Source organism: Parasteatoda tepidariorum, chromosome 4 (genome assembly GCF_043381705.1).
Source record: "Parasteatoda tepidariorum isolate YZ-2023 chromosome 4, CAS_Ptep_4.0, whole genome shotgun sequence".
NCBI classification, from domain to species: Eukaryota; Metazoa; Arthropoda; class Arachnida; order Araneae; family Theridiidae; genus Parasteatoda; species Parasteatoda tepidariorum.
This window is the reverse complement of record NC_092207.1, coordinates 41200504-41222969: the sequence shown is the minus strand read 5'-3', so window position 1 is coordinate 41222969 and position 22466 is coordinate 41200504. Positions and strand designations below refer to the sequence as shown.

General features: G+C 28.2%; 1 protein-coding gene across 2 annotated transcripts in view; it reads left to right on the top strand.

Annotated features, from left to right (window-relative positions):
* The window catches only part of LOC107438670 (teneurin-m), a 468170-nt gene that overhangs the window by 232405 nt on the left and 213299 nt on the right, over nucleotides 1-22466 (top strand). For both annotated transcript variants that reach the window (XM_043039103.2, XM_071179700.1), the window contains 2 exons: nucleotides 4869-5054; nucleotides 14514-14622. In XM_043039103.2, coding sequence (XP_042895037.2) covers nucleotides 4869-5054; nucleotides 14514-14622 — 295 coding nt within the window. The remainder of the gene's footprint in view (nucleotides 1-4868; nucleotides 5055-14513; nucleotides 14623-22466) is intronic.

Here is a 22466-nt window from a genome sequence, read left to right as displayed (position 1 = left end):
TATATATATTGGTAAGCGGTACGTTACATTTAATGGGTTTTTCTGTTTCATAAAGCGTCTGTCTTTGACAGGCTTTTCGGCAACTAAAATTTTTGATTTCTTCTCCTTTCCTTACTGCTTTTTACTTCTTTTTTCTTGATATAAAATACTTTAGTCCACTTTTACATTTAATTTTTAATGTTTAATATTTAATAGTGGATTGTGGAACTAATATTTTTACATCGTTATATGACTCTTTTTCCAAAAACCGATATTTACTCATTTTACCGCCCATTTGCTTCACTATAAGTTTTTAATATTTATGAAAGAAAATTCTAATTCATTTTTAAATAAAACTGTACACATAGGTAAAATATGAAGAAAAAAATAGCTTCTTTAAAAGTTCTTGATCAAATTTTAGGCTTGGCCTCCCGAGTTTAAAAACAAGCCATCCATTTTCTAAAGCAAACTTATCAGCTGTGAGGACAAGGATAACACGCAAAATTTCTTCTTTTTGTGGGTTACGTGCAGTGGAAAAGTGCTGTAATATAACCCAGGGCACAAGGATATTCTCTTAAATATCCCTTGACGGCCGGGAATCTTAACGGTTCATTTATTCCATTAAAATGTCGTCACAACCTGAACATCCAATGGGAATACAGTGTTTGTTCTGGCTGTAGGCGTAAAAGTTTTCTAAGAGTTTTAAGGCCCTCTTAACTTGTTTCTCAACGTAAACAGAAGCAATGTTGATGTTTTTTCTTCTTACCTCAATCACGTTGGGAATAAAATTCTTTGCGCGCTTTAAATGTTATTCTACTATTAGCTGGCTTTAGAAGTATTTTAAGGGTTTTAAAAATAAATGGTATCGAAAAACGTTACGAAAGAATTTTATTTTTTCACTTGTTATACACGTACTAAAAAAGTGACTAACGTTGATAAACATTTGTAACCAAACTGAATTTGCAATGTTGTAGTTAGCGATTTGGAGCGAACTTATCAGTAATATTTTTTGGGCAATATTATTTTTATAAACATTTGAATGCTATTCAACGAAACTATACAAATATCTTTCAAATTATCGTAGCAAACGATTAATTTGGCGTATTATTTTTAGTTTGTTGAATTTTAAAACAACTATTAGCAAAATATTCAATACATATATAACTGCTATTAAATACCTCCCAGTTTTCCGTAGTAAATTTTGTTATGTAGTAAGCATACTATTCATGAAAGTAATCATTTACCAAATTCGATTGCAATAAAATATTATGGTTATTGTTTCTATGTAATTGATTTTTACATATTTTAATTCAATGCAATCACACACTCGGAAAACTAAATAACACTTGTTTCTCAAATACATTGATTATACTAGGAGATAATTTTTTGTTGTATTTATACTAATACTTGATTTTGCCTAGGTCAAGTGTTTGGATTTAATACCAGAAATTAGTTATGCTCCTAAAGCTAAATTTTTTAAAATGAAATTTTAGTCTACTTTTTGTCGAAATGTACGATGTCGAAGTGTAAAAGCGTCATATCATGCAGTGGGACATGTAAAGGTTGCGACGAACTTCCAAGAGTGATAGGGCACATCATTAGGTTTAAAACTGCATATAGGAACCCATTCCTGGAAATGCCATCATACGCAGCTGTTACGTGACCCCCTTTCATATGTAACGTTCTGTAATATCTAAAACAAAGATCTTGTTATATTTACACGACTCCCAATTATATGCAACGTTTTTTTTTTTTTACTTACGCAAAAATAGAATCTAGAAAAATAGAAAAGGTCATTTATAAAACTGTAGCTTTGAAGCAGAAACTGATTGCAAATTTGAAATCAATGACATAAAAATATCCAAGATCTCTTTAAAAAATTGAATACCTCAAAAAACAAATGCAAAATTGTTCCCCTGTGTAATATATTAAAAGAATTACACTCAGGCACTTGTTGAACATTAGTTTTTGAAAGCGAGCCCAGATATCAGAAAATACTAACAATGCCTTTTGTTTAATAAATTTTAGAGTAATCTCATTTGGTTGAAAGTAGTACTTGCAAGGACTTTTAACTTTAATCATTAATGGGCAAATCAGATGGTCTTGTAAGATTTTGTTTCAAGAAGAAAGGTTTTGAAGAAAATTTGATTTTTAAGTTTTTCCAATGAAATTATGTGTCTCTGCAAATTTAAGTCTAAAACTCACTGTTATAATTTATGTGTGTTGAAACAAAGCATAACATTGTTTTATAACCTGAATGTGATGAAATTTTAATGAGAACTCGTTTAGTCGTTTTAGTATTTTTGTTTGAAATTAAAATTTTTTTCCAAGAAAGAAGCTCTTCAGTGTTAGTAATTTTGATTGATCTTATCTTTAATTTTTAATGAAAAGCTGTTAGCTTTAGTAATATTTTTTTGGTATTATATTTATCTTTTAATGAGAACCTGTTTAGATTTAGTAGTTTTGTTTGGAATTATCTTTGAAGCTGTTTAGTTTTAGTAACTTTGTTTGAAATTATCATTTTTTTCAAAGAGAAGCTGCTTAGTTTCAGTAATTTTTTTTGGTGTTATCCTGCCTATCGTCCCTTAATGAAAAGTTGTTTAGCTTTAGTAATATTTTTTGGTAGTATCTTTATCTTTAAATGAGTAGTTGCTTAGTTTTATTATTTTTGTATGAAATTATCATTTTGTTTCAAAGAGAAGCCATTTATTGTTAGTAATTTGTTTGGTATTATCTTCATCCTTTAATGAGAAGATGTTTAGTTTTAGTAATGTTTAGTTTTTATCTTGTCACCAAGACTAAAACTTTCTTTCTGTAAAAAAACGTTTACCTCCACCTTTTCTTACTATAGAAAGCATCACGTGCTTACCCTATGTGTCATAAATAATTAACAGAAATTCTAACACTTTTCTGAGTTAAAGAATTCGAAATGGATTTATAAATAGGAATAAAATCACCCGAAATGATATATCAGGAAAAGTGGAAGAAATATTTACAAAATGCCGAATTTTTATTAACTAGCAAACATATAACCAGCAAAATTATGCAGCCTATTAGTATAATCCCTTTTCTATATTTAATGCTTAAAACTACCATTTTAAATGCAAACAAAAGCTAGAAGTGTGGAAAATATTCATGCAGGGGTGCTTATTTATTTAAATATATGCAACTTGCTATATATCTTTCAAAATGTAATGAAAGATTAAAAATGATTTTATAATCTGACGATTTTGAATGATAGCGAGCTTTATTGCGTTGCCTGGTTATAAAATGGTAAACAAATATTGTAAAATTAGAAATTACTAAATAAAGCATATTTTTTTTAGCAGAAAGAAATGAATGTATAATTAAAGTTGTAGTTTTGCCATTTTAGTCTATTCAGTGAAATAAGTAGCTTTCTATTTTTCTGGTTTTATTATTCCTGAAAGTGATATCCTTTTTTCTGATTTGTGACAGGAAAATAGAGCCTCGATTACTGTCTCGACTTTCTATCATATAATGAATAGTTTCATTTATATATGAAAGAGGAGCTTGCAATTTAGGATATTTTAGAAAATTCGGAATTTCGTTTATTATTCTGAAATTGAGGATATTTTTGAAAATTTTTTAAGAAGATGAAGTTATCTTTTTTTCTGTAGCAAAAATCAATAATTGTGCTATTGAAATTCTTTTAAAAAGGCCATTTTTCGGTTAAATTGTTTTTTTTTTTTAATTGTCGTTAAAAGGAATTTTTTTTGTTTTAAATTTTGAGCCTTGAATGCACATTCATTTTTAATAGAAAAAATATATAAGCTTTTTTTAATTGAAATTTGACATATTTTATGAAACTACAAAAAATAAATTACGCTTAAAAAAATAACAATATTTATGCTACTAAAAGTGTCTTTAAAAATGCTAAGTTTTTACGAATGATATCTAGATTTTTCTTGAAAGCTCTATTTTTCATATAAATGATAATTTTCAGAATTTTAAGCTAAATTCTCACTGAATGTAAGATAACAAATAAAATTGGGTCTACGAAATTAAGCAATTTAAGGTATATCTAATCCGTAATAATCTAATCTATATCTAATCCGTCATGTATTCATATCAACAATATCATTCAATGCTATAAAATCCATTTTATACTACTTCGAAAATTGTGATTAACATGGGAAAATACAACAAATATAAATAATTCTTTCACGCCTGAAATAATGCATCTTAAACCATCCCACTTGCTCACCAATGGTACCAGGGAAAGTGCTCTGGGGAGTGGGGATTTTATCACTCAACTTTTGTAGGCGGGTACAGACGGCTATCATCAAGCTTATCAGTGGACATTAGAGATCTATGTCTTACTCCAATGGAAAAAAGGTTTTCTCATCCCGTGTGAAGTGTGCCGACCAGCAGGCCACCCCTTACCACATAATAGATTGTATAGAGCTTTCCAGACAAGATCTTTTCACCAACCCAATTCTAGTATTATACTTCTTTAGAGTGACAGATTTCATAGACCTAATTTAGTGTTGTTAAACAACCGATATATGCAACAAAATCAACGACTAAAATTATACATTTTAAGGAGTTTGATCTTTTCGTTGTTCAAAATTTCCCAAACTTCTCCCATTTTTTAAAGTTGTGGTTCTTTAAATTCTTCCTTCAGAATAATTATGATTTTGAAAATATCAATTAAAATGGAGGAATTAACTTTTGCTTACGAAATGCCTGTTTTGCTTGAAACGGTAGTTTCAAATTCAAGCTTATTATAATTTTTGTACAATATTTAAATGTTGTTATACTCTTAATATATTATTGTTATTCTTATATTAACTATGTTAATTTGCTTAATTTTAAATAACTCATAGAGACACTCTATATAATCTTTGTTGTATTTATTTTTAATTTAGTTTTTGGGGAAAGCCCTCCAGAACCAGCACCCCCAGCAGTACCACCACGCAGTATGAACGGAATGCATCCGATGGAAGCCTTAGGTAGACGAGCACGTTTAGGATATTTAGAAAGTGAATGTGAATCAGAACCACCCTACTTACCCACTATGCTAACATCAACATTGAACGCCTATGCCTCACAAGGTATATTTTCATTTTAAAAATGCATCATTTAAAATTTGATCAAAATTAAATTGCGCTCATAAAAATGTGCTCCTCAACTAGATGATAAAAATAGTTTGGAAATTTTGAAAACAGTTACCACATTAAAAAAAGTTTATCTTAGCTGCTGTGTCTCCCATTAACTTCTCTTTACAGTTAAGATAAGTAAATGAAAAACGTATAATGAAAACTATATTTAAATGCATTTAAATGTAAATTAAATGTTATTAAATTGTAAATGTGAACTTTTTTTTTGCTAAAATTATCGTTATGTCTTTACATACGCATATTATGGGCTCAAATAAAATTCCTGTCTTATATAAAAAGATAGAAAAAATTCCGGTGAAATTACCGAACTGTATGCTTTTGACCATAATTCTNCATTTTCATTGTATCCTTGAAGTAAATTTGGTAACGTTTCATTTAACCACTGTTCACATACTTCAAGAGGGACAGCTTTAGCTTCTCCATGAAGAGTGCGAAAGGCAATATTGTGTGTGTGTGTGTTACAAAGGAAGGGACAAGATATCAGCTCCTAGGTTTTTGTTTTCTTGCTTCAAAAGATCCAAAAAAAACGAGTTAAAGGGAGTAAAATTCGACTAATCGAGAATAATTAACATGAAATTGAAGATAAAAGGGTCGGGACCTCATAAAAAATCGAGTTATAGTAATATTCGAGTTATAGCGAATTGACTGTATATGGTATTTGAACCATTTATTTGGCAGTTTTTCCATTTACATGTTAACGGTTTACTGTAAATTCTGGTTTTTTAACGTATAATTCTAATTACCACACTTTTAGAAAAAAAAACTGAAAAAGAAGTTAAAGTGAATACACGGTTGTTATACCATAGTCTAAGGTATAATAATAAAATTACCAAAGTATGCCACATTTATCAATTTTCAATTATTATAAAACAATATTTTACTTTTAATTTTACCTAAATCAGCACTTCGTTAGAAATTACCAAGCTTTTTTGGATTTCATTAAGAGCTAGAAACACGGTAAATATTACCATATTCCGGTAGTTTATAGCAAACTGCTTTTTTATCGAATAAAATGCTTGACTTAGGAAAAATAAGTCGCACAAACTAATTTTACTTATTAAACTAAAAAGCATTAATAAGATTTCCTTGTCTTGATAGAGTTGCTTATTATTTAAGCAAAAAATAACACCCTTAAATATATAGTATCTTTAAAGCGAGTACACTTTCAGTTAAAAATCTTGAACAATTCAGTGAAACACACGTTTTTTTTAGCGAAATGGAACTTTCTGTTGTTTGCTCCACAAAAGTATATATAAGTTTTCAGAACTTCAACTAGCTGGAAATACAAATAAATGAAATAAATGCTTACAGGAGAATTATAATGTTTTCCAACAATAAAATTCATATAGTACGCTCTCCAGAAAAATTTAAAATTTTACTTATTATTAACTTATTATTTCTGTTCCTCAAGCCTTTAAATATCTCTGAAAACAATTATAATATAAAATTGTTATAAAAGTAAACAAATTTTGAAAAGAATTTCAAGTTTTTAAAAAGGTTTTCTACATTTAATAAAAGACTTATAATGGAACTTTTACTATTTAAAGGACATTTCGTTCACAAAATACAGGAATACATATGTGTACTGAAGCACAGAAACTGGAATCGTTTGTTTAATACTCCTTAAGAGGAGGGACTCAATATATTATCATTACGAGGTTGTTGTTTTTAATTTTTAAATAAAAATTATTTTTAGCTGTCAAAATACTAACGATTATTTGAAGACATAAAAATCTGAAATCTCTTAATGTTTGCTTTGGATTTAAAAATCTTTGGAGTCAATGAATCATTTTTTTACTAAGGATTATTAATTACAGACACTCTTGCGTATATATTATTTTACTTTAGATAGAGAAAAAAAAGTTTTTGTAAAATTGCCGTAGTGTGTTGTAATGTAATTTCTAGAAAAAAAGCATAATTCCGGTTAAAAAAAAATATACTACTGATTTTGGTATTTTATTTTTCCCTTTCATATGACAATAGTTTAACAACAAATTCTGGTTTTCAAAACTACAGTTCTTATTAGTACGCATTTAGTAAAAATATACAAAACTGAAAATTAAATTTAACTGAATAAGTAGTGTATTTTTACCATGCTCTACAGTATCATGATAAAATTACCAAATTTTATTAAATCTATCAAATTTGATCACATATTATAAAACCATATTTTATTGTTAATATTACTAAATTCAATACCAAATCATTTTGGTAAAAATTTACAAGTTTTTTGGTGATCCCATTGAGCCAGAAACATAGTAATTTATCTCATATTCTTTTCGTTTTTACCATACTTTTCTTTTCAGCCTAATCATTTGCACTAAGGAAATTTAGCAGCAGAAACTAATTTTACTTTGAAAATTATATAACATTTGTTAAGTTTTTTTTATCATCAAAGAGCTGTTTTTTACTTGATTTAAGCAAACAAAACGTATGGTTCCTTTATACAGTACAATTTAAATTAAAAAGATTGAAGTATTTTAGTGGAAGAAAAAGCTTGTTCCAATGTAAACTCTTCTGTTTTCTGTTTCAGTAAAGTATTTATAAATTCTCCAGAATTTCCACGAGTTCAGAGTGCAATACAAAAAAATATATAATAGCTTACATGGTAATTTGGAGGCTTTCCAAAAACAAAATTTAAAAAATATGCTTACCCTATAACTTTTGAAATTTGACTTATTATTAACATCCCCCAAACCCTAAAATAACTCTTAGAAATTGCTTCATTGTAAACTTTTTAAGCAAATTTAGAAAATAATTTCAGGTTTTTAAAAGGTTTTCGACCATCTAGGAAAGAAAGGACTTCTTAACAAAACGTATTTTTGAATTTATTTTTCGATAGTTACGAACAAATTGAAGTAAAAAATACTAAGCTACCTTTTGTTGTGTTTTAACATCTTTCCGAATTTTCCCCCAGTGTAAATGTTTATTGTTGTGCGACCCTATGTTTTACGCTAAAATATTCAATTAGAGTACTTTTAGCAAAGAGTGAAAATCATTATCTTGGCAAATTTTGTTGCTTTGCATTTTCTGATACGTTTTTAGTACTTACGCGACTTCTTTTTGTGTTATAAAAACGTTTACTATTTTGAACACATTTAGTTCAAAAAATACAGTTATAAATCTAAACTGAAACACATAAACTGGAATCATTGATTTAGTACTCATTACGAAAAATGGCTCAATAAATTATCATAACGTGGGTTTTCTTGAGATTTTTAAGTAAAAATGATTTATAGCTCCAAAAATGCTAATGATTATTTAACGAGTATAAAATCAGAAATCTCTTAATCCTTGCACCGGACTTAAAAACTGCAGGAGTCAATGAAGCTTTTTTTACTGAATACTATTATTCACAGACGCGGTTGCAATTATAGTTTTTACCTGTGCAGAAAAAAAAAATTCTAGTAAAATTATCTTACTGTATGGTCATGACAATTCTGATATAAGACATTTTGATTTCAATTTTGACCTGACATTCCGACAAAAAACACAATTCTGGTAATAAAAAAACAATATATATAAAATTTAAACCATTAATTTGGTTTAAATGAAAATTTTGATTTTTACAATTATAATACTTTACCAGACATTTGATTAAAAAGAAAAAAATACCAAACTGTGAAGTTAATTTCCTCGAATAGACAGTTTTTTTTGCACTGCTCTTATGTATCATGATGAAATTATGATATTTTACTACATTTTCGAAATCTTATCCTTTATTATAAAACCATATGTTGTTAATTTTACCAAACCATTTCCAAAGAGCTTCAGAAAAATTTACCGAGACCTTTGGCGCTCCTGTGGAGCCAGAAACACTATTAATTTAACCATATTCTAGTGTTTTTGATAATTTTTTCTCAGAGTACAAAATAAACAAATCTCGAAAGATATCGGTAAAACAATCTTAAAAATCCTTCATAAATCTTCAAATACGTGGAAAATTATTATAAATGACAAAAAAAGAGAAAAAAAAGACATGAAAAACGTACATACTAAGTTTATAACACTTGCTCTAACTTCAAAAGTCTTTCGTTTCTTATTGGATCATTTCGTAAGATACTCTTATAAATAAAGATCGAAGCAAGTGAAAAATCTATTTATAGGCTTCATAAATATTTAAACAAATAATTTCTGGATAAACTTAAATCAAACGTTTTTGAAAATTTCATTACGGCATCAAAATTTAAAAGTTTTTCTCAAATTTCAAGTTTTTCAAATTTCGTTCTTATAGTACTTAAAATTTTTTATGAATATTTGTCTTAAAAAGGACATACTTATTTTATAGATTATTTTTTCGAAAAAACAGTTAAGTGGCTAATTAAAATAACGGAGAATGTTTGACAAAATAACATTACTAGTCTGCTTAAAAAACAGGAGACTGTTTTTAAATAACAATATTTTTTTGGCAAAATAAATTATATCAACACGCCTGCTGATAGTTTCTTTCTCTAATTCTAAAAAATTTGTTTACAGTGTAAGCTCTTATTAATTAAACCATTTTTTTAAAGTTTAATACCATTAAAATCGTTATCATATAATCTTCAATGGTGTATGCCTAACAAATAACACTTGCTTATATCATGACCAACTGCACACTGCAAAAAATTACGGATCAAATTACTGTAAAAAGTACCAGCACATTTGAACGGTACACTTTGCCGTATAATCCTTTTTAATCGAAATATATTTTGGAACAAAAATTCTGATATTCCGTAATTTTTACAGTAATAATTACTGAAAAAGCACTGAATAATTTTAATTAAATAAGTTCGGTAAAAATATATTTTACGTTAAAAGTTGATTTTACGTTAAAAGTTGATTTTATGCTAAAAGTAGATTTTTCGGTAAAATGGTTTTAATGGTTGATGCACCAAAATTGTTGGTTCTTTGTAATGTAATTTGATTCGGATTCTTTGTTCAGCGTACCGTAAGAAAAAGCTCAAGTCTTGTTTTAATTTTATTAGAAAATGTATAATTAGAATTGTATTAGATATTAATAAAATAAGTTCTTTGAATGTTATTAGAAAAAATTTATTAGAAATAAATAAAAAATAATAATTGTAAATAAATGTTTATTTATATCAGTAAAATGGCAAAAATAAAATCGATGCAAATATTCATTTATAAATAATAACAAATGTTCATTTAAATATTAATCTGAAATAAAAGAATAAGCAAATTTAAAATGTACACAGCTATTTTCAATTTATAAGCAAACGTCAAAACATTATTTAAAATCCAAGTCTAATATAATAAGCTTCGTTAACCAACTTTTCTTCTAATGTAGCTAATAAGTTACAATTTATATGAACTTCAATTCAAATGCATTCAAAGTCCGCCTTTCAAACACTTCAATAATGGTCTTCAATCATAGAATGCTGCTGAAAGACAATGCCTGCCAGCAATCATTGAATAGTTCATTATGCACTTTAAATCGAGTTTCTTGTTTACGCTGAAATAAACTAGCCGGATAATACAATGTAACGTCTCGTTTATTACGTAAATGGCCAACTTATTTTAAAAGGGGGGAAATCAAGCTGCTGTTAACAATGCGTTGTCTTCAAATGACGTAGTAGTTTACGTAGTCTCCAAACTAATTGGCATTATTAGCACTGACATAGTGGGGTGAAAAGTGGGCCATTAGCTTGCTGCCGTATGATCTTCCGCAGCCCTGTCGGCAAAGATACCTTATTCCGTAAACTAGTGGTTAAGATTACAACATGGGAAAGGCGTCTGGGAACTTAATACGAATAATAAACATTTAAGTTGATGAGAGTGTGCGAAGTTATTACATGTAAAAGGGAAATAAGAGAACTGTCTCTGGAATAACTTGTTCATGGGATGTAAACAAGCAAATAAAATTTTAGTATTATTATGTAGTGGGAAATATAACAACATTTTAAAAATAGTACAAACTTGCTATTAGATACTTGTATTTGCATTTTATATTTGATGAAATATTCTTAAATATTTTTTTTTTCATTTTTATATTTGAATTTTAAAACACGGAGAAAATTCATAGCAAAATTAATAACATTTTTGGTTGAAAAAAATCATAAATCTCGATAGAAAAACAGAAATATACGGTATTTAAACCATTCATTTGGAAGTTTTTTTCATTCGTATTTCGAAGTTTTACCGGACATTCTGGTTTTTAAAATTATAATATTTATTACCACATATGTAGTTAAAATTCAAAACTGAAAAGTAAAACTCATTGAATATTTTTTAGGCCATGCTCTAAGGTGGCATGATAAAATTTCAAATTTTATTACTCATTAAAAAATAATAATTTATTGTTAATTTTACCAAAATCATTTTTTAATTAAAGACTTTTTTTATGCTTCCATAGAGCCAGAAACACGGTAAACCATATTCTGGTAGTTTTGACCATACTTTATTTCCCGTTTTGCGAAAAAATTAGAACGTAAATCGGAATTGTTTCGTTACAGATACAAATAATGTAATAAATATAGATAAAAAGGTATGGTTCTTACCGCAGGAGAAACAGTAGCCGGTGTTTTTAAATATTTCACGTTATAGGGATACACAAAAATCATACAACCCAAGTTTTAAGAACACAAATAAGAACTCAAATTTCTCATTTTATTACTCATTAAAAAATAATAATTTATTGTTAATTTTACCAAAATCATTTTTAATTAATGACTTTTTTTATGCTTCCATAGAGCCAGAAACACGGTAAACCATATTCTGATAGTTTTGACCATACTTTATTTCCTGTTTTGCGAAAAAATTAGAACGTATATCGGAATTGTTTCTTTACAGATACAAATAATGTAATAAATATAGATAAAAAGATATGGTTCTTACCGCAGGAGAAACAGTAGCTGGTGTTTTTAAATATTTCACGTTATAGGGATACACAAAAATCATACAACCCAAGTTTTAAGAACACAAATAAGTAAATTTTAATGAATTCAGATTTTTAACTAGATATTTTAAACACAAATGCACACGTACAAAATAATTTTTTTAACAATTTTATTAATTAATTTAATACACCACATACTGGATGAACCATGGTATCACCCAGCAACATTACTTTTAATGCATCTTATTAAATATAAATTCAGAGGATTCATATTTCGCATAATTTATATTTAAATAATTCTAATCATTTCAAAGAGTCTTCTTTTTTAAACTTTTAATTTACTCTTCAACTTGGGCTGCAATTACTGAAATTAAGCAGGTAGGATTTCAGTTTTTCTTATCGAAACAAGACAAAACTTACATATTTTTATTGTTTTACTTGCTTTATCGGTTTTTCTTTTGTTTTGTCGCTTATCCAAACATAGCTGCATGCATCTAAGAAATGTAGTATTAAAAATATGGAGATTGACTTCAACTGGTAATAAATAAATACAGCCTTGTGTTATAGGAACAGCAAATGCTTAAAAGCAGCATTAATTAGACTAATTGTTTAGGCGTTCATTTGATTAGTAGCTTTATTAGAAGAATTTGGAAGCTTGAAAAAGAAAACCTTCTTTATTGTTCTTCTTCTGTTGTAGTATCTCGGTAGATTTATTTAACTGGTTTTATTGGAGAATGTCTGAATAGCACGCAACAGTGCATCTTCATTACGAATTAGCGTGATATTTGTTTACCAGTTTCCTTTAATAAGATTGGGGTTTATTATTTTATTCTTTAATGTAATTTTAATAGTTAGTAATTATAACTAGATAAAACAGAGCATCTAGTTAAATTCTATAAGAATAGCGACTAATTATAAGCTGCATTTCATGAAAACTGTAGTTTTTGATAGTCTAAATTATAGAGATTTAGTTTTCAAAAGAGTAGAATCTGTGCAATTCATATTTGCTCTATTTTTTTAAACAACAATGAGAATTTACAGTTGTGTACCATATTGCATGCTTAGTAAATTTTTTAAATAGTTAAATATGATAGTAAGTTCTATATGCCTTACATGCATACAATAGTTAATTATTCTTTCCTTACATTTCTTAATTTTTTTTTACTAAAATAAAAATGCATGAAAAGTCCTGTTACAGGGACAATTGTTCGTTACATTTGTAGATTCAACTTCAGTGTGTAACTCAAATTATGTGCTAAATATATTGAATATATTGGAAACATTAAATTTTTATAAAGTATTACATTTATTATAGATGTCAAATTTACTTGTCTATCTCCAATTATAAACTATAATATCCTTATATAATCTCTTATGGGAATGAAGAACCTTATATAATCTCTTATTGGAATTAAATTAAGAATAGACACGATAAGAAAAAAAAATGTGATTTTGCTATATTTTTCAATACAATCCTTAGAAATGTTTTTCACTGTAATTAGGGAAAATTCTTTGTTATAAAATGATACTAACGGTAAAAAAGTAAACACACCGGACAAAAAATTAGTCACCCTCAAGAAAATCATGAAAAACATCATTTAATGGCGTGCAACACCGCCTCTGGATTCAATAACCACCTGGATTCGGTTAGGAAGCGAGTCCACGAGGTTTTGCAGGTACGTCGAATCCAGTATAAGCTACTCGCTGAGGATTTGATAGCGCAAATCCACCAAATTGCGAGGATGCCGATTTCGACGCTTCACCCGTTCTTCCAATATGTCCCACAGATTTTCAATGGGGTTTAAGTCAAGTGATTTTGAAGGCCAGTCGAAAACGTACCCGAAACATATTGACCTTGCACACAGTCAGGATGAAATGCTTCATCTGCTCTTTGTAGCATTCGACGAAGAGCATTTTTTTGAATAAAGGCGAAAACGTGATTCCTCAGACCATATTAAATCCCGCCAGTCAGCTATTGTCCACGTCCGGTGATTTCTTGCCCACTGAAGTCGCGCTGCTTTACGTGCTTGAGTGAGCAATGGTTATGAGACGTTCGACTCTGCATGCAGTTCCCGACGATTTTTCTCATCCGACGATTTTTCTTCCCGACGAATTAAAGAAAGACGGATGAAAATGCTACTAAATATATTCATTCAACGCCACAGTTATCCTTTCCAGAACCTATAAAAAAAACTATTTATTTTTTGTGTATTTTATTTATGCATAGCACTGAGCACTATATGTATATAGCATGAATAGTATTCATGCTATGTATGCACATAGCATGAATAGCACTATGATAGTATGAATAGCACTGAGTTAAGTCAATATATTGTAAAAAACTACTATTAAAAGCAGTAGTTTTTTACAATATATTGACTTAACTCAGTGCTATTCATATGTAAATAAAAGGGATCAAAATCGCAACAGATTAAAATCGCAAAAATTTCTTCAATTATGTAAAAAGTGTTAACATAAAATATCAAGCCAAATTATTTGTTTTATCATCTATGATAGATAAAATGTTGTATTTTAATGTTTTGTATTTATTACAGATCTGAACTCTAATCCAAATTTATCGAAATCTCATATTGAAGATGCCTCAGAAAATAGCAGTGAATTGATCAGCAGTGTAAATAGAATGAATTCCTTAGAAAATGAAAGGTACATATATAATGTCTACTTATGTATTATTTATGTATAATTTTTCTCGTTTATCATTTATATCTCTAAAATGTAAAAAGCAAAATCTGCCAGGATGTATGATCGCTAATAACTCGAGAACGGGATCACTGATTTGGATCGTGTTTTTTTTTTCTCCAGTAGTTTGCGAATTTTCATTGGATGTTTTCTAAGCGATCAGCTCTTTCCGTCATTATGTGGTTTGGGCAAGGTACCGAAAATACGAAATTTCGTTGACGGAAACCTTTGTAATAGATTATGATGGGTGCTGTCATAGAAACAGTATTTTCACAAAATATTTTTAAAAAAAATCGAAACAAAACTAACCATTAAAAGAATTAAATATTCCTAAAGCTCGTCTAACTCTTAGTTTAATTACAGAAGTAAAGTATGCTAGAAACAAATAAGGTGGCCAACATACGTTACCGAAAATAGAATAAATATTACATATCGTCGCTAGTGGTAACGTTAAACATAAATATGCTTAGTCTGTTGTTGTTGTTTCTAATGCTACTTGCCACACTAAGCCTGCTTGATGAAACCAAGCAGATTTAAGGCAGAGTGTGCGTTTCTTGTTTGTCAATGGAGCCATCTATGGCCAAGAATTCGACTTCGATCTCCAGTCCAGTACCCCCAGAGGTATTGATTTGTTAGGGGAACATGGAGGACTTTGCGAGTCGACAGATTTAACGTGCATCTGTCACCATTTACTACACGCGGAGTCTTCGGCCTGTGGGGTTCGAACCCACGAGCTCTCGGGCGTGGGCCCAGCTCTCTACCGACCAGGTTATCCCGGCCTGCTTAGTCTAATCCAGTCAAACGTTTTTTTGAATTTTGAAAGCTTTGAAATGTATTCAATTATAATTCTAAAACACTTCAGTTTAATTTTTTATAATTCAACAATAATTAATTGTTCACATCTTTTTTGATCACAACTTCTTAATTCAAAAACTTTATACTATTGTGCTTTAAAAGTTTTCTTTTAGGGGACAATATTGTAAACTTTGTAAACTATATTGTAAATTATTGTAAGCTTTGTAAAAAAAATAGTACTTATCGGTAATTGGTACTAGGAATCCAATTTTTCAAACAAGTAGAACAACGCCAGGTTCTGACTACCGCAGGCCTACTGCCACTTATAATAAACATAGGTGCGTCATATTCCCAATATTGTCCGAATATGACAATATCGGGAATATAATTTTAAGTGATAATTATTGAATGCTTTAATATTGTGAATGGTTTTAAATTTTATTTGAGTAACAAAAATTTTGTCACCAATGTAGAAATTTGATTTAATTGTAAAATATCGTGATATATTTTTGACAATGCATCAAGATATTAAAATTTGCACTTTTTAATATTAGGTGATAATGTTTGTGAGGTGAAAACTTCGAAAAAAAGCCTTCGTCTGCACATGATCCATATAACCGATGTATAAAAGATGAGTGGTGTGGATAGTTGCCCTAAACGTCCATAAATTACATATTTAAATGCACGCACTTAAGACATAGGTCAGTTCTCAATTCCAAATCACCAAGTCTCAATTCCGAGGTCCCATTATTAAGAAAATAGAAAAATCAATAGTCTAGACTTTAAACAGTTTAATAATATCAGTTTTCAATGCTAAAGTACATTTAAAAAGTCCATTAAAGTCCATAAAATCACTGAATTAGAATCTAAATTAGAATTTATGAAAAAAACTGGAACATTCTAAATAGTTAATGAAAAACACCAAATTGCTATACCAACCCAAATACGTGGAAATGCTGCATTTAATTCTTATCAGAAGACCAATTTCTTCAGAAATTAGAATTTCCGCCCAAACAATTTTTTTTTATGTAACTTTCATTTGCAAATATAAAATATGTTCTTTCCTAAATAGTGTCTTTGATGATTAATATTCATTGAAATGAACTAATAGCATATTTTTTTCCTGATAAATCTAATATTCAGTTTTGAAATCATCGTTATTTCTGAAAGAGTTCGTCTTGTTTTTTGAATAATTTACGTCATCATAAATATACTTGATTCGTTTTTAATATCATTTCCAAGACTATCACTCGACTAGATTAAAAATCTGATGTAATCACTAAACACCATTAGTTTGTTTACTTTTGCAACGTTACAGTTACAGGGACGATAACGAGAAAAAGTTTCAACTAGGGAGCGTAAAAATTGAAAAATCAATTTTTATGACTTATATCTGCAGGACTGAAGGATTTTAATTCCCCGCATTACCACTGAATGTTCACATTCGGAAAGACACATTCGAATGTTTGGGACAGATTTCCATAAAGATTAAAAATAGTCGTTGGGTGTAGTTTGAAATTAAAAAAAGTACTATTATAAAAGTAATAAATTTCAAATATACGTATGCAAGTATCTGTGAAATATAAAGGTACATCAAGTGTTTAAAGTTCTTTATTAAAAAATTATGAAAAAAAACTAGAACTATACATAAATTACATTATGCAAGATTTACACATACATTAAAGATGATTTATACATGCATATACATAAACTATAGATAATTGCCCAAATCGAAGTCAAAAATGCATTTAATTCATAAGATTCATAAATTTAATTGGACTTATAAGCTAAAAAAAATGTAGGGTCATCACTATCAGAATGTGATATAATTTACCTTATCCTTGGCTTTTTGGAACACTAAAAACTTCGACAATTTTTACGGAAGTTGTTTGGTAATTATTTTAGTAAATTTAACAACGAAATATGGTTTTATAATCTGTGATAAAACTTGGTAAATTAGGTAAAATTTGGTACATTTATCATAATACTTTAGAATAAGGTATACAAAACATTTATTTGGTCAAATTTAATTTTCAGTTTCGTACCTTTAACTAAACGTGTGCTTAAAAGAACTATAATTTTGAGAACCAGAATTTGCGATAAACCATTATCATAATATGAACGAAAATTTACGAAATGAATGGTTTAAATACCGTATATTTTGGGCTTATTAACCGTATATAATTGATTTATTAACCGTATATTATGGATTTATTAACCGTATATTATGGATTTATTAACCGTATATTATGGATTTATCAATTATGATTTTCTTAACAGAAATATCCTTACCGTACAGCCTGTAATTTTGTCATTTTTTTTCTCTCTGTGTAGTAACTTGCTTGAAAATTGAGATGTAATAGGAGTTAGAAACATTTTCTTAATAATACACTTTAACTATGGACTTACGACATTTTATTTCCTATTTTAATTTAATTAGACTTATTACATTTTAATTATTTAAAAACTGGTCTATTATTTGCCTTAAAAATCTTTAGATTTTAAAACATTGTATTTTGGAATAGATGTTGAAAGAAATTTAAATAATCAATCATCAAGATTTTTCTTCAATGCTAATAATGAAATAAATTTCTACGGATTTCATTTCTGAGACTCCAACAATGAAAATGCACAGCTTCCATAAACAAGGTAACTATCAAATTGCATGCATGTGAACCATAAGACGGTGCAGCACTCACGTACTGGAAACAACGCTAAATGGCGTTCCAAGCTTATAACGCAATTTAACATTCACGGAGGTGTCTCAAACTATGGCATAACAAAAGCTATTCCCCGATGCACTATCCCCTTGCATTCGAAAAGAAGGACCGGAGAAAATATCTGTAATCTTCCATTTGGTATTCCGTTGGATAGATTCGGGTGACTTGATATACGTGCAGCTATAAAGTCAAGTTTTGAATGCTAAAAAAAGGAGAAGTTCTCTGATAAGCGCTAAAACAGATTCTGTGCCTACTCGAGATGAGAGAAACATACTTCCTTGTACTGAATACTACGATATTCCGTGCACAACTGAATAAGAGAGCGTGCGGCTGAATAATTTTTCTTCAAAAAAATGTTTGGAATATGGGGGATACTCAAAAAAGTAAAAGTTTTTGTGCTGTCACTTAAAGAGGATTTTTACCAGTGCACCAAGTTGTGATGTTTAAGATAGGCAGTTTACGTCATCGCAGGTTTCACCTGTGTAAATTCCACGAGCTCTCGGGNGGAAAAACTGTATAGATTAACAAGGGAAATTATTTAGCAAAGGAATTTTTAGTAAATAATTCTAACCTCGGACCCCTTTTTTTCATATGTCTAGAATTTTTCTTTGTTTTATTCTTCATTTTGAACTTATATATATATATTAAAAAGTTGGTGAACAAAAAATTAAAAGATTTAATCTCTTCATCAGCTCACGCAGTTATATCCGCAGAAGGAGTGCTTTCTAATATTGTATCAATGAAACCAAAGTAAAACATACAATATCAATACAATGATTCAATACAATATTGCGTTGGATTAATATATTAATATAATATTGTATCAATTTTATATCACCAAATATGGTCGGAGTTTTTTTCTTTGTGAATTTGCAGTATTTCTCTGCATATTTCCCTTTATTTTCAAAATTTGGCCTCCATTTTAGTGGCTCTAATGTTGCACTAATAAAATCATCGCAACTTTTCCCCCACAGACAGAATTAAACAGAAATTAATTACTTCTCTAACCTAACTGCTCATTCCCCCATGAGCGTACATATAGTAGATTCGACAACGTACTATCAATAATGTCATCAACTTTAGTCATTTACCCATGTACTGCACTAAGTATATTTTGAGTCAGTGGAGGCTCCGCGAAAAAATAATTTTGCCAATTCATCAAAGTTGCTTGCCTTACTTAGACTGTATGAGATAGAATGCCAAAATCACTATTAGTTTCATTCGTTCAGCTTTTGGGTTTTCAGAATTCTTCTGAAACTCAACTTCCAAACAAAGGATCACTTGAGATTCATCATAGCAATCAATAGGTTTTCTAGGTGATCATAAAACCCATTTCTTTGGATTACTGCATCGACAACTAATTCCAGATGATCGCTGATTTATCTCACGTAAAGGAAAACTTCCAAGAAATGCCTTACTTTTGATACTTCACTTTTGTATACGCTTTTAAAATGTATTCCACAATAGGGATTTTTTTCAAAATTCAAGTAATAGAGTTTATGTACCTGTATATTGACAAAGCTCTTTATTTGCTATGGCAAGATACCTGACATGAGAGCCTTATTTAAACATTTTCAATGTGTTTTGAAAATTTTCAGAAGACATCGCTTTGCGTAGTTAAAACAAATATTTTTGTCAATATTAAGTCTATGGTAGGGAAAATTCGAGTATGTGTATTTTATTTACATCAAAATAGAGTCGTATTAAATTTTTATTGTTTGTATATTTAATCATTTAAGAGTGTTTTTCGCTTACAAATATTAATATAAAATTCATAGTTTGGATGCTTTAAACCTAAAGCAAAGCTCAATGTTTGAAGCACTCAATTTAAACCTAAAGCAAAGTTCAATCTTTGAAGCACTCAATTTAAACCTAAAACAAAGCTTTATCTTTAAACTGTATATACTGTTTCTCTGAGAAAAATTGCTTGAACTTTGAAACAGACAAATATTTTATGTATTAAAAAAAAAATTTTGTAAATTGCTACTTTCTCCACTTAAATATAAATAATTATTAAATCCATATAAAAACCAATAGATTATTTTTAATTCTTTTTATTTTTTTTGAACCCAAACAATGCATTAAAGTAATTTTGGATTATTAAAAAATAAGCTTTTAAATTAAAAAAAAGAAAAGAAGAAAAACACTAACATTTTCAAACTATAACATTTTGCATCAATTTTATACTAAGCATATATGTTGCTGCGCTGGATGCAGATTGAAAAACGTAACCTAACACTCGTTACAAACTCGTAACAGTTTAACAAATATAGTTGCTAAATTGTTACTTCGTATAACGACAAAGCCTTTGAAGAAAATTTGGAATTACTTTTATGAACTCCAAACAGCAAAATGCATTTAAAAAAATACAATGGGACTAAAAATATTATTCTATTTAAACGATTCTATGTATACTTCGTATCTTGTTTACTTCCATATTTTTAGAAATGATTTTGAAAGTTTCGTGACACAACATTACATCACGTAACGGACCTTTTGTTTTCATTTATTTAGCTTTAAACGAAATATGTTCGTTTTGCTTAGTTTGTCACGCAATTTCAAATGAATAATTTTTCGAACGTCAACCATTACTGATGACTTGACAAGTTAATAATATATATGTTTAAAAACAGTTAAATATTTTTCTTTAAATCGATTTATTATCTGACAGAGCTGAGTTATTAATATAAACATATAAAATGCTTTCATTTAATTTAAGATTATAAAAACTTTTTTACATCATTAATACAAAAATATTAAGTTCTTCTCAATAATCTTATAGTAAAAAATAATTGAAGTTTTTAATTTTTAATCAAATTTTGTTTATTACTAAATCAAACAAAGTCTTTTTATTATTACCTTTTCGTAAAACTTGTTTATATTTTTAACTTAGAAACTATTAATGTTCATTAACAATTTAAACATATGTTCTTTTCAGTAAACTTATAGTAAGAAATATTTGAAGTTTTTGATTTTTATTGAAATTTTGTTTATTACTAAATCAAACAAAGTCTTTTTATTATTAGATTTTCGTAAATCTTGTTTATATTTTTTAACTTAGAAAATATAAATGTTCATTAACAGTTTAAACATACGCATACATATTAATAACAATTTATACATATAGACATTCAAATTTAAATTTAAAATAATTGCCGAAACGATACCCAAAAAAAAAGGTTACAAACTGCCGTTTTGATAGATATAATGATAAAAAAACAGACACGCGAATCCCTGTAGATTGAATAGAATTGGAGTTAACACAAAGCACTTTATTAGAATTATAATTAGCACTAATAAGGAATCAACCCTTTTGCAAGTCTCTTGATATCGAAATAAATTTCTCATGAGAATAAAAGGAGAAAAGTGTTACCGGTGTGAGGTTATTTGGGCAAATAACTTTTGAGTTTTAGTTTTATTAAAGTATGAGGACATGGCGATAGATAATTTTATGTTTTATTTTCATTGATATTAATTATTAAAACTCCAAAATAATTATAATCATTACTATCAGTTAAAAAGAAGAAAATTAAATATGCCGTATTCTAAAAGGACACTTCAGTGTCTGATATTTCCTTGATTTAATATCAAAATTATTTCATGTAATTATTTTAACTTTAGTTTATTTTCTTCATTTGTACAAATAAAATATTTAGTAAACACATCGTTCTGGTTTACTATTATTTGAAATTACCATTATTTGAATATTGAATATTACCATTATTTGAATATTTTTTTACCAGAAATGTCCATAAGGAACGGTAATTTTACCGGAATTTTTTCCTCCGTGTAAAATATTCTTCGTAGATGTTAAAGATATTTGTTTAGTTATGAAAGCGTAAATAAAGGAAGAAATAAATTTGAATGTAGAAATCAGTTCGATTTCATCTTTTAAAATTTATTATTTATTAAAATATATTATTTCAATTACTCACTTTGGATTATACAAGAGAAGAAAAAATAAAAATTTTAACCATAAAAAAAATAATTTAAAATTTTGCTATGTACCTACTACACTTTATTTTTCGAAAGAAAACTCCAAAATAACATTATCTTCAACCGAAATTAGCTTTAAAATATATTCAACCCTGATCAATTATGAAAACTTAAGAACAGGAAGAAATGAATTTGAACTTGGAAATCAGTTAGATTTCTGTTTAGAAATTAAGAAAAACGATGTATGATTTTGATAACCCAAATTAAATTATACAAAAATGGAAATATAATAATATTTTGTCATAAAAATTAATTTAAAAGTTTTGCTTATTATTACAAATTCAGTTACAAAAGAAA